Source organism: Macrobrachium rosenbergii, chromosome 6 (genome assembly GCF_040412425.1).
Source record: "Macrobrachium rosenbergii isolate ZJJX-2024 chromosome 6, ASM4041242v1, whole genome shotgun sequence".
In the NCBI taxonomy this organism is placed as follows: Eukaryota; Metazoa; Arthropoda; class Malacostraca; order Decapoda; family Palaemonidae; genus Macrobrachium; species Macrobrachium rosenbergii.
Genome location: NC_089746.1, coordinates 11,161,633 through 11,175,232, shown reverse-complemented (window position 1 = coordinate 11,175,232; position 13,600 = coordinate 11,161,633). Strand labels below are relative to the sequence as shown.

The 13,600-nt window shown below is 36.9% G+C and overlaps 1 protein-coding gene across 1 annotated transcript; it reads left to right on the top strand.

Moving 5' to 3' along the window:
• Positions 1 to 3,278: 3,278 nt before the first annotated feature.
• Positions 3,279 to 13,291, top strand: LOC136839189 (U6 snRNA-associated Sm-like protein LSm5). The gene is made up of 3 exons (XM_067104901.1): positions 3,279 to 3,404; positions 8,960 to 9,156; positions 12,874 to 13,291. The coding sequence occupies exons 1-3, from the start codon at positions 3,368 to 3,370 to the stop codon at positions 12,904 to 12,906; spliced, it is 267 nt and encodes an 88-aa protein (XP_066961002.1). The 5' UTR covers positions 3,279 to 3,367; the 3' UTR covers positions 12,907 to 13,291.
• Positions 13,292 to 13,600: the final 309 nt, after the last annotated feature.

Sequence of the window (13,600 nt, the reverse complement as noted above, 5' to 3'; positions counted from 1 at the left end):
CCATCTCATTATGGAAATATGATTTTTCTTAATTTTTAATTTATATGAACACAAATAGTTGACCTGCTGTTCGTGTTTCGATGTTAATCTGTCATCTCACAGTTCATTAACTTCAAATTAAAATTTTTTTTTTCTGCTATGCCTCATGACGTGTTGCTTGGAACTCGAAATTCTGTTCAATACTTTTATGAAGCTGTCCTTATGACCCTTCATTAACACAGGGCGAGGTTAAACCTTCCTGATCTACGTTTGCTTTGGAATCGATAAAATCATCTTTGTACCTTTAACGCATGGTAAATAGTAAGTAGTGTGGGCTAATTTTTTTTTTCATGGTTTTCCTTCGTTCCTGTATCTTTGCTTCATTTTGACTCATGATAAAGCTCTATTTGTGTCTTATTATTACTGAGAATGTACCATTTCATACAAGGATTTCTATAAGTAACGATTAGAGAATCATAAATAATAAGCGTTCTCTTCCGACTCGCATTGATGTTCAATGTATCCAAGCAGTGTTCGACTTATAACCCCATCCTAAGAGTTACCAGTCACTTTCTTTTAGGAAGAATGTTCGTAAATGCAAATGGTGAGGGGTTCCCAAAGTCTACTGGAAAATATTATTGAGGATGAAAGAAATTCCCCTAGGAAGATACATTCACGTCTTAAAAATAGAATAAAAAAAAAAAGATAAGTATCATGAGTGACAGATTTGAACCTTTTCTCTGCCGGATAAAACTGCATTTATCTTGCAAAAATGTCTGTTTTCATCTTTGCCCGTCGAAAGGTTCAAGATTTTAAGATAATCTAGTCAAGTGAGAATAAAAAGAAAAATTAAGACTTGATTACAATGTTTCCTTCTCTACAAAATTCTTTAAGGGAGGAAAGGAAATACCTAAGTGTTAAGTTTTCTTTCTGTTGTTGGGACTCAAGCTTTCAAGAGTTAGATTCTTATGAGAATCCGATTTGTAATATAAAACACTAAACACCTTTTAGGGCGAAGAAAAATAAACATTTTAACAGTGGTCTTAAACATTCTCTTCTTTTCGCAGTTTTATCGCTTTGTAACAAAAGTCATTTCATTGAAATAATCTTAAAAACCTTGAGCCTCTCGAAGAGCAAAGATATAAATAGACATCCGGCACGGAAGAAGTCACCAATGGGTTCCACAATTTTTTTTTCTTTAGATAATAAGACAGAGTTAGAAATTTCTTAAATTACAGGATAATAATTGAAAACAATTTGTATGAGTTATGTAGTAAAACGCCTGATCATGGATCCACTCCTGCTTGTAAACTGATTTCCGGTTTCTTGATTGACAGCCCTATTTTCTGTTTTTTTTTTTTTTTTTTTTTTTTTTTATGGACTGCACCAATTCATTTCCCTCTTTGTGTGTCTCTCGCGAACTTCTCCTCCCCTTTATCAATGGCCTTTTTGATGGTATCTCATTGCCTTATCCATGCGTACATAGATCTTTTTGCTCTCTCTATTCTCAGTCACCCTCCCTTGGTTCTCAGTTATTCTGTTTGTTCTGTGTCACATTTGATCTTCTTAGATGTTACTAGTTTGGAAGTGGAAGTGGAAGTGGAAGTGCCGAAAACTTCCGCAAAATTAGCATCTTCATAGACCTACACGAGATGATCATTCGCAGCTTATCCTCCCCCAACAAACCACACACATAGTCTCTATTTTCCCTTCCTTTCCAGTACCTTTCCAACACAATCACATATACACACACAAACACACACACATACATACACACGCACCCACACACACACATACATACATACACACACACACACACACACACACATATATATATATATATATATATATATATATATATATATATCCAAAAATGATGAGTCTCGACTCAGGTTACAGTCTCGAAAGTTAAAGGAAAAGGCACCATTGTTATTACTAGTTTATTATGCCGACGTTTCACGACAGTTGCTATCGTCGCATTTTCAAGGCTGCAAATTCCTGCAATGATTAAAAAACCCTTCTTACAAAAAGTCATTAAAACATTACAAAAATTCACATTAAAACATCAATATATACACATAAATTAAAGAAATAAAAGCAAAGGAATAGGCACAGGACATACCTAACCCCCACAAGTAATAAGACTAAAATGTAACTTTCTCAAGATCCCAACAAATCCAAGAAAGGACGAGTGAAAGAAAACATAAGCAAAAGGGTAAGGGATAAACAACTGAGCAGAGGTTGTTTGAGTATTTAGTGTTGGGACCGTCTTCTTTATTATAATAATGGATTCAAGTATATTGAGGTCATTTTCGTTTTGGGTCTGTCCTATTATAGAAAAATCTTTATAATTACAGTAATATCCGTTTTGCACATTTTTACATGATTTCTTATATTTGAGTGCTCTGGATTAGTCAATTTACATCAAGTAGAGGTTCTAGAAGTGGTACCAAAAATTTAGCTAATTTACAAATGTGTGCCCAGGATGTGATCGTGGGATTTACGTCGGATGCATGAGGAGGCTACTACGGATTCGCATAGATTCTTATAAAGGTGTAAGTTACAGAACTGGATGTGAACTAACTAATCCAGAGCATTCAAATGTAAGAAATCATGTAAAAAATGTGCAAAACCGATATAGATTATAGAGATTTTTCTATAATAGGACAAGCCCAAAACGAAAATGACCTCAATATACTTGAATCCATTATTTTAAAGAAGCCAGTCCCAGCACTAAATACTCAAACAACCTCTGTTCAGTTGTTTATCCCTTACCTTTTGTTTTGTTTTCCTTCACTCGTCCTTTCTTGGTTTTGCTGGGTTCTTGAGAAAACTTAAATTTTCAGTGTTATTACTTCTGCTGTTTAGGTATGTCCTGTGCCTATTCTTATAATTCATATGTATATATCGATGTTTTAATGCGACTTTCTTTAATGTTTTAATGTGACTTTTCGTAAGAAGGGTTTTTAATTGAATTTTGAAAAAGCGACGATAGCAACTGTCGTGAAACGTTGGCATAATAAACTAGTAGTGACAAAGGGGTCGTTTCCATTTGCCTTCGATATACATATGCTGTATATATAATATGTGTGTATATATATATATATATATATATATATATATATATATATATATATATATATATATATATATATATATATAGATATATATATATATATATATATATATATATATATATATATATATATATATATATATATATATATAATATAGCAAGAGAGAGAGAGAGAGAGAGAGAGAGAGAGAGAGAGAGAGAGAGAGAGAGAGAGAGAGAGAGAGCATGACATAGCATATGTAAGAATCATTACTAAAAGAAAACGTTTCCAACTATCTTCAGAAAGGCTGCATCTTAAAATCATTCCTCACCATGGCCGCTTCGAATCCGTCAACTCTTCTGCCTCTTGGTAAATAAAATGCCTCCTTGGTCCATGATGGTAAATGATTATGTCGATAAATTGAATATACTTTGGTGAAGAACGTACCAAGGGAGAAATTGATAGGAGAAATATGGCCAAATGTCTGTAAAGTTGTGACAAGTTTCTCGACTTGAATACTGCGTAGGCTAGGTAATGCTACTAGGTTAGCTAGGCCTATTGCGTTGGCCAGGTTAGTCGCTATTTCGTAGACTAGTAGCTATTCCTTAGACTAGGGTAGTCGGTATTGTGCAGGATAGGTAGTAGCTATTCCTTAGACTTGGGTAGTCGGTATTGTGCAGGATAGGTAGTAGCTATTCCGTAGGCTTGGCAACCTAGTCGGTACTGTACAGGATAGTTAGTAGCTATTCCTTAGGTCGGTATTGTGCAGGATAGGTAGTAGCTGTTTTGCAGGCTAGGCTACCTAGTGGGTAGTGTGCAGGATAGGCAGTAGCTATTCCTTAGGTCAGTATTGTGCAGGATAGGTAGTAGCTATTCTGCAGGCTAGGCTACCTAGTGGGTAGTGTGCAGGATAGGCAGTAGCTATTCCTTAGGCCAATATTGTGCAGGATAGGTAGTAGCTCTTCCGTAGGCTTGGCTACCTAGTCAGTATTGTGCAGAATAATTAGTAGCTATTCCTTAGGTTGGTATTGTGCAGGATAGGCAGTAGCTATTACTTACGTGGGTATTATGTAGGATAGGCAGTAGCTATTCCTTAGGTTGGTATTGTGCAGGATAGGTAGTAACTAATCTGTAAGCTAGGCTACCTAGTTGATATTGCGCAGGATAGGCAGTAGCTATTCCTCAAGTCGGTATTGTGCAGGATAGGCAGTACTTATTCCACAGGGTAGGCTACCTAGTTGGTATTGTGCAGGATAGGCAGTAGCTATTCCTTATGTCAGTATTGTGCAGGATAGGCAGTAGCTATTCCTTATGTCAGTATTGTGCAGGATAGGCAGTAGCTATTCCCTATGTCAGTATTGTGCAGGATAGGCAGTAGCTATTCCTTATGTCAGTATTGTGCAGGATAGGCAGTAGCTATTCCTTATGTCAGTATTGTGCAGGATAGGCAGTAGCTATTCCGTAGGCTAGGCTACCTAGTCAGTATTGTGAAGAATAGTTAGTAGCTATTCTTTAGGTCGGTATTGTGCAGGATAGGCAGTAGCTATTCCATAGGCTAGGCTACCCAGTCAGTATTGTGAAGAATAGTTAGTAGCTATTCTTTAGGTTGGTATTGTGCAGGATAGGCAGTAGCTATTCCTTATGTTGGTATTGTGCAGGATAGGTAGTAGCTGTTCCATTGGCTAGGCTACCTAGTCGATATTGTGCAGTATGGGCAGTAGCTATTCCTTAGGTCAGTATTGTGCAGGATAGGGAGTAACTATTCTGTTGGCTAGGATAACTAGTCAGTATTGTGCAGGATAGTTAGTAGCTATTCCTTAGGTTGGTATTGTGCAGGATAGGCAATAGCTATTCTGCAGGCTAGGCTACCTAGTGGGTATTGTGCAGGATAGGCAGTAGCTATTCCTTAGGTCACTACTGTGCACGATAGGTAGTAGCTCTTCTGTAGGCTAGGCTACTTAGTCAGTATTGTGCAGAATAACTAGTAGCTATTCCTTAGGTCGGTATTGTGCAGGATAGGCAGTAGCTATTAATTAGGTTGGTAATGTGCAGGATAGGTAGTAACTATTCTGTAAGCTAGGCTACCTAGTTGATATTTTGCAGGATAGGCAGTAGCTATTCCTCAAGTCAGTCTAGTGCAGGATAGGTAGTAGCTATTCTGCAGGCTAGGCTACCTAGTGGGTATTGTGTGGGATAGGCAGTAGCTATTCCTCTAGTTGGTGTTGTGCAGGATAGGTAGTAGCTATTCCGCAGGGTAGGCTACCTAGTGGGTATTGTGCAGGGTAGGCAATAGCTATTCCTTAGGTCAGTATTGTGCAGGATAGGCAGTAGCTATTCTGTAGGCTAGGCTACCTAGTCAGTATTGTGAAGAATATTCAGTAGCTATTCTTTAGGTTGGTATTGTGCAGGATAGGCAGTAGCTATTCCTTACGTCAGTATTGTGCAGGATAGGTAGTAGCTATTCCGCAGGCTAGGCTACCTAGTCGGCATTGTGCAGGATAGGCAGTAGCTATTCCTTAGGTCAGTATTGTGCAGGATAGCTATTCCGTAGGCTAGGCTACCTAGTGGGTATTGTGCAGGATAGTTAGTAGCTATTCCTTAGACTAGGGTAGCCAGTATTGTGCAGGGCAGGTAGTAACTATTCCGTAGGCTAGGCTACCTAGTTGGTACTGTGCAGGATAGTTAGTAGCTATTCCTTAGGTTGTATTGTGCAGGATAGGTAGTAGCTATTCTGTAGGCTAGGCTACCTAGTCAGTATTGTGCAGGATAGTTAGTAGCTATTCCTTAGGTTGGTATTGTGCAGGATAGTTAGTAGCTATTCCTTAGGTTGGTATTGTGCAGGATAGGCAGTAGCAATTCCTTAGGTCGGTATTGTGTGGGGTAGGTAGTAGCTGTTCCATAGGCTAGGCTACCTAGTGGGTATTGTGCAGGATAGGCAGTAGCTATTCCGTAGGTCAATATTGTGCGGGATAGGTAGTAACTATTCCGTAGGCTAGGCTACCTAGTCAGTATTGTGCAGGTAGGTAGTAGGCTAGCTATTCCTTAGGTCAGTATTGTGCAGGATACGTAGTAACTATTCCGTAGGCTAGGCTACCTAGCCAGTATTGTGCAGGGTAGGTAGTAGTTATTCCTTAGGTTGGTATTTTGCGGTATAAGTAGTAGCTATTCCGTAGGCTAGGCTCCCTAGTCAGTATTGTGCAGGATAGGCAGTAGCTATTTTTTAGGTCGGTATTGTGCAGGATAGGTAGTGGCTATTCCTTAGGCTAGGCTATCTAGTCGGTATTGTGCAGGATAGTTAGTAGCTATTCCTTAGGTCAGTATTGTGCAGTATAGGTAGTAGCAATTCCTTAGACTAGGCTACCTAGTCGGTATTGTGCAGGATAGTTAGTAGCTATTCCTTAGGTCGCAGAATAGCCAGTAGCTATTCCTTAGGTCTGTATTGTTCAGGATAGGTAGTAGCTATTCCGTAGGCTAGGCTATCTAGTTGGTATTGTGCAGAATAGTTAGTAGCTATTCCTTAGGTCAGTATTGTGCAGGATAGGTAGTAGCTATCCCATAATGCTGGGCTAGTCGTTATTGTGCAGAATAGGTAGTAGCTGTTCCTTAGGCTAGGCTTTTAGTTATTGTGCAGGATAGTTAGTAGCCATTCTTTAGGTCGGTATTGTGCAGGATAGGTAGTAGCTACAGTATTCCGTAGGGTTGGCTAGCCGGTATTGTGCAGAATAGGTAGTAGCTCTTCCTTAGTCAAGGCTAGTTGGTATTGTGCAGGATAGGTAGCTATTCCTTAGGCTAGGCTACTTAGTCAGTATTGTGCAGGATGGTTAGAGCTATTCCGTAGGCTAGGCTACTTAGTATTGTGCAGGATAGTTAGTACCCATTCCTTAGGCTAGGCTAGTCAGTATTGTGCAGAATAGGTAGTACGTAGTAGCTATTGTATTATAGGCTAGGACTAGGCTAGTAGGTATTGTGCAGGCTAGACTAGTTAGTAGTGGGGCGAGGGTAAAACTACGGAAAGTTGGAAACAGATTTGGAAGATGAAAACAAAGCTAACCTTTCCTAGAACGCCATGTCCTGACCTAACCAGGTCTTGTCTTCCTAACTTCACTTAGGGTGCCGTGCCCTGACTTGGCTGGGGGTTGTCACTCCCCTGGACCCCATAAGGTCCGATCCCATTGCTCTGCAAACTACCCCTTCCTTTTAATGCACATGGAGGGGTAAGATGTCCTTAAGTCCATCTGACATTGGGATTTTAGCATACGACCATGTCACTTGAAAACCTTGCTTTCCACTTTGTTATATGCAGGCTAACAATAACAGTTGGAACAAGCAGCATAATGAAAATAAAATTCCACAATAAGCTGTAGGTCCCGTTGCTAAGTAACCAATTGGTTCTTAGCCACGTAAAATAAGTCTAATCCTTCGGGCCAGCCCTAGGAGAGCTGTTAATCAGCTCAGTGGTGTGGTAAAACTAAGATATACTTAACACTGGAGCTATACTTTAAAATTTAATGGTAAATGTAAAAGAAGTGGCCACATGAAGATATCGTTCATTAATGTAATTTTATGGCTAAATTATAGAAAATGGTGTATGTAATGCAGTGCAGGTGAGATAATCTGAGAAAGCTACCAAGATAATGATAAATTTACCATGTTTTGTTTTATGTTTATGTTCGTCTCCATAGGGCTGGAACTAAACATAACAAAAGCTCCATGGGGTGCCTTGTTTAGACTGGTACCCATCTCTTGGGGATGAAAGTAGAAACACTTTTACTGCATACAGACACCCTTTAATGTATTCATTGGAGAAAAAAGTATATTGATAGATATCGTCATGTGGCTCTCTCTCTCTCTCTCTCTCTCTCTCTCTCTCTCTCTCTCTCTCTCTCTCTCTCTCTCTCTCTCTCTTATCTAGACAGGATAGCCAGCCCACCCAGGTCAGGGCACAGTGCCCTAGGGTAGGTCAAGAGAAGGTTAACTTGGATTCATCCCTGTTGAAATATTTGTAATCTGCTTTTAAGCAGGTTGTGACCTGCAGAAATAGGTGTAACGTGCAACTCAGGCCGAGTTGAGAAAGATGGACACTGGTTTTACTGACGTAAAAACCTAACCTTTCTTAGAATGCCATGCCCTTATCTAATGAGACCTTACCCTCCTAACCTGACAAAGAGTGCTGTGCCCTGACTTGGCCAGGGGTACTCCCCCAGTAACCCTAAACATTATAAACGTGGAATGAACTTCTTCCGCTTAGAGGTAGTGTTAGAGCCTGCTCCTGTCGTTTTACAAACTACTGTGCAACTCTCCTGTACTTTTAGTCGTAACTTTGAATTAGCCTACTTACAAGATTTAGAGGGATAGGCTAAATATACTGTTTTGGCAGTTCACTTTAAAATGACCCACAGCACCCAGTGTATATCAGGTGTGGTACCTGGAGAATGTCCTATAGCATACATTTAAGCAGCAGAGGAGTTTGATTAAATTTTTTCTTGTTGATGAGTTTCCTCAACTTTTAGTGCATATATAGCCTGAGATTTTTCATTGGTGGCTAGAGCTGTTGTGTTTAAATCTCTGATACTATTTATTTAGTAAAATTAGCTTCCAAATAGTCTTTAGGATCTCACTGTTTTTCTCCAGGAGATTTACTAAATCTTGATGTAAAATTATCCTGTTTCAAGAAATTAAGCCTCATTTCAGGAAGTATACTTTTCATATTTTCTCCACATTGTTTTTAGTCATTGATGTGATTACCAAGATGGATCCAAATCTCATTTTTTTTAAAATGGATTAAAGAAAAAGATCTTAAAAGGCCATTAAACTTTCAGCAGCATACATTGTACAAAGAGTAGCCATATACTACTGTACTTAAAAAAAAGTTAGGATACGGATGTTATGAATTTCGTAATCTTTCATTATTGAATGTTTTTCAGAATTGGTGGATAAGTGCATTGGTTCCCGTATCCATATAATTATGAAGAGTGATAAGGAAATTATAGGTACCCTACTTGGCTTCGATGATTTTGTCAATATGGTTTTAGAAGACGTCACAGAATATGAGTCGACTCCAGAAGGGAGACGAATTACACAATTAGATCAGATTCTGCTTAATGGAAATCATATAACCATGGTAAGAAAATCTACATATTTTTCTTTCAAATGTCGTATATTGTATATGCTTGTAATATTCAAATTCCTGTTATGTTTAGCACCCTACGTAATGAGTTTATTGTATAATCTGTAAAGTTTGAGTCCAGATTTTTCAACATCACACTTAGGCTATACTGTATTATGCATTAGAACATAGGCCACACTACCTATGTCAAAGTTTATTGATATAAGCTTTCAACATATAAAATCCTATAAAGGCTATAACTTACCCTATATATGTACAGTATTTAGGTATCATTAATAAAAGAAAAATGAAGAAATGTATTGTACTGATGAACAACAAACATGGGAGAAATATGAGTGAACATCACTCATCTAACAATAGTTTAAATAATAAAAGATTTTGACAAAGTATTATGATGTGATATAACATATAAGTACTTTGAAATGAAATGACTAGTAAAATAATATATGCACTATAATGGTGAACATTTACATTACAGTAATAGTGAAGAAATTTTTTATTATCCACACCTGAAATGTCTCAGAAGATTGAACTGTGAGTCAGATACTAATCAGATTCATTTCAAATATGATAAGGTTTTTAACATGTAGTATGTTAAGGTTGAATGAGTTGTCTATGAATTTTAAATGAAAATGTATAACAAAAAAGAAACATGGCACTGCAATAATAAACAATAAATCCAAACTGCTTGCTTTACAGTGATTTTATTGCATACTGTACACAATTATATGTACAGTGTATTTTTAAAGTTTTTCATTGAAAATTTTGTAATAAATTGAAACCAAGAATGACCTTGTGCCTTGATCTTTTATTTGCTACATTAAGTAAAATTAAACTTATGGACTGTAAATGACTTAAAAATTGTTACAGACACTGAAATCATGTTAGATACTTCTGGACAGGTGTAGGCATTAACTTTTACATATGTCTTGTCTTTCGAGTGGAGATTGGACAGACCACAAGAGAAGTAAAATGACTTGTTAGCCCTGTAGTGCACATTAAGTTCTGAAAGCTTTAACTTTTGTCATTTATTTTACTAATTACATTGTCTAGCATTTGTACCTCTTCACCTGTTGGTATTTCATGTTGTCTGGTTATCTTGCATGTTAGAAAGTAGTGCATTAAGGAAATATTAGAATCTTTAGGTGCCTGCACTATAATCCAGAAATTAAATGAAATATGAAGGTCAGATTTTTCTGTTTCCCTTAACTGCATTGTGCAGTTGAAAAACTTCAAGATAGAGCTGACAAGGAAAAGTTTAAGTTTCATGATGCTTTGGGGAAAATCTAAATAAAAAAAAAGGTGCTTGCTAACTGAGGTAAGTTCCAGCCTTTTGCTATCTCGTAATAAATCAGTCAATCTATCAAGAAGTGGGACCTTCAACTAGGGTGAATTTTTCTTGGTATTGTACCCATTCAGCCTTGTCAGAGAGATACCTTCAGTTGCTTTGGAGCAGCAGATTTTAAGTTCTGGTTCCTCAGTTTCAGTATATCAGTTGTACCTTAGATATCCATGAACAGTGTTGTGTCTGTAATAATTTATGTTCATCCTAAAGGATTTCTTCAGAAATTATCTGTGACTACTGGCTAATGTTGGTACCTGTCAAGAATGTTGACATTTGAAGATGTGTTAGGAATTATGAACTCTTGTCACTAACCCAGATTCTTTACAGGGGTTGTTCATTTTAGAAAGCCTTTCCCAACAAATTAAGAAAGGGTTGACCAAAGGTTTTGAACAAATTCTTAGCCAAAGACAGCTCTCCTCCCAGGGAATGGTAGTTTGTTTTCCTTTGAGCTTATGTCCTTATGTAGGTTTGTACAAAAAAATGCCAAATTATGAGTTTTCAATTTCAGTCTGTGTTCCTAATTTATTAGAATTGGAGAGATATCACTCAAACTTGAGAATAACTAGGAGACCTTTGATAAAGGGAGGGCATGGATTTGCAGTATTCTGCTTGCTTATTCTTAAGAACTTATCAAAAATGCAATTGTCAAAATATTTGAGGTCTCATCTTTTTGAATAATAATCATTGGAATTAAACATTTCAAAACCGTCTTACGAGATCTCGAGTAGCAGTCATGTCCAACAACACCCACCTTCATAACTTGGAATTAACCCAGAATTCGTACATTTTGTTATGTGGTTTAATAGATCATCTTCAAGCCAAATAACTGTAACTGCTATCAAGCCCATAGACACTTCCTTTGTTATCACAGTGTTGTGATAAGTGCTTTTTGCAGGGAATATCATCATTCTGGTAAACAGAACCTTCATCCAGACATCTAGAAGCAGTCATGGGAAATGTAATACATAGGTCATAAGTACCATTTGATACATACCTGGGCACAACCTGTGTGATGTTTGTCTTTTAATTATTAGATAGATCTCTTGGAAAGATTAAACCTGTTATCATGAGGGGCGAACCTGGAAGTGGGGGTCATAATCCAGATACTCAGAAGTTATTTAGCATTTCCTTAAGAGAGGCCTTTTAGAGAATATCCAGACCCAGTTTGACATCACTCTATGTGGAATCTGTACCTAGTCAACCCTATAGGGTACCAATTACAGTGTAACACACTAAGCATGCTGTAGATAGTATTAAAGGTTCTTTTCAACATCCCCTCAGTCCAAACTGCATTCTTTCTGCCTTTTACTTTGGTCTTTTCCTGCTTTGTTGGAAAAAAAATGAAAAATAAACTAATCTTTTAAGGAATCGATATCCCTAATTCAAGTAGACTCAGAACTCATACAGAGCTTGAAGATACTCTCTCTTTTCTAGTTTTAATGATTTATTAGTAAAATAGTGGACAGAAAGTTATAGGTAGAAGGTAATGTGCCTGGGTGTGAAGGGCCTCAGTAAAGATCCTTTAGTTGTCTACAGCATGCTGGGCAAGACACATTGCAAGTGATATTTCTATAAGGGATCTCTTCACCTGTGATGACTTTCTAAAGTAGGAACCTAAGTTGATGAGTTTCAGTTTTGGGAGTCTACTCAGAAGCCCTTGAAAATTACAGTATATGCTTTCAGGACTGTTACCTTGCTTGGTGGTTTCCCTAACAAAATGTTATTGATCATCATGTATTGTTTATACAGCACTGTACTCTAGCTGTTACTAACTCCAAAATTAAAGTTTAGTGACTTTGTCTTCTGCTTTGGATTTCATCAGCCTCCTGAATTCAGGAATGATGCAAATCCTTGTATGTTTCTTTTCCAACCATCTACACAGATATTACGCTAAAGACATCCATCTATGTTGCATGTTCACACTTAAATAGATATCTGAAAAGGTCTGGATGTCCAATTGTTATGGTTTTTTTGTCTCTTAAGTATTCTTCTGTATCTGATCTCGATGGTGCTAACATTTACAGTGTGCCTTACATAGCACTGTAAGGAAGGATGTTCTTTTCATTTTTATGAAGCATAAATGTGGCTAATGTCGTGTGTTCAGTTTTTTATATAAAAAACTGAAATAAAAATCTTGATTCTTGAAGAATGTGGTGTGATTTTGGATGTTTTACTTTGCAGCTGGTAAAAGATGGTAGATGATGAGAACATAATTGTGATCCATTTCTTTATATTGAGAATGGTACATGACAAAAACCTGCTGTAGGTTTTTAAAGGTTTTCCAGTGCATATTGACAAGTTTTGTGTATTTTTGTTAATATAAGTAGGTAATGAGATAAATATTTTAATGTGCTTAATTTTTTCAGCTTGTCCCTGGTGGTGCAGAGATTGTAGATTGACATGGTCTTCAGTCAGCTCCAGTTTTCTGCTATTTCCTAGTATAGTAATATTTATCAATATTTCTTGAGGTAAATAAAAATTGTTTTTCCTTTATTAGAAAATAATGGTTTCAGTTCACGTTTTCATGTGTCAGTTCTTAGGGAGTAATTTCATCTGTTGAAAATTAGCTCAATCAGTTCAGTCCCATCCCATATATGTTTTTATATATGTTTTGAATGTCATTTATTATTGCTGTAGGGTGTTCATTTGTGATATTTCTTACCACACGGTTGTTAAGTTGGTTTATTCTAATAATAGTCAATTAGTATTATTTAATATCTAGATATTTAATGACTCAAATACTGTATCTAGTACAAAATTTGTAATAAAAATTTTAAATGATTACATTATGGTTTCACTTGTAGTATTAGCATCATGCTGCACCTTAACACAAAAATGTAGATATAATTCATGTTTCACAGTGGTTGAACCTTTGGAATTTGTAGTACAGATATACTGTATTAACATCAAGCTGCACCTTAACCCCTTACTAAAGTATTGGTACAATTCATGTTTTGTATTGGTTGAACCTATTGATTCTGTAGTACAGATATATTTTTAATCAGCAAAGTATTAATCTACAACTAATTAGTAACTGAAGTACAGTAGATTTGGAGAGGAAAATAGTGGAATAATCCTTAAGAATTTTTTTGG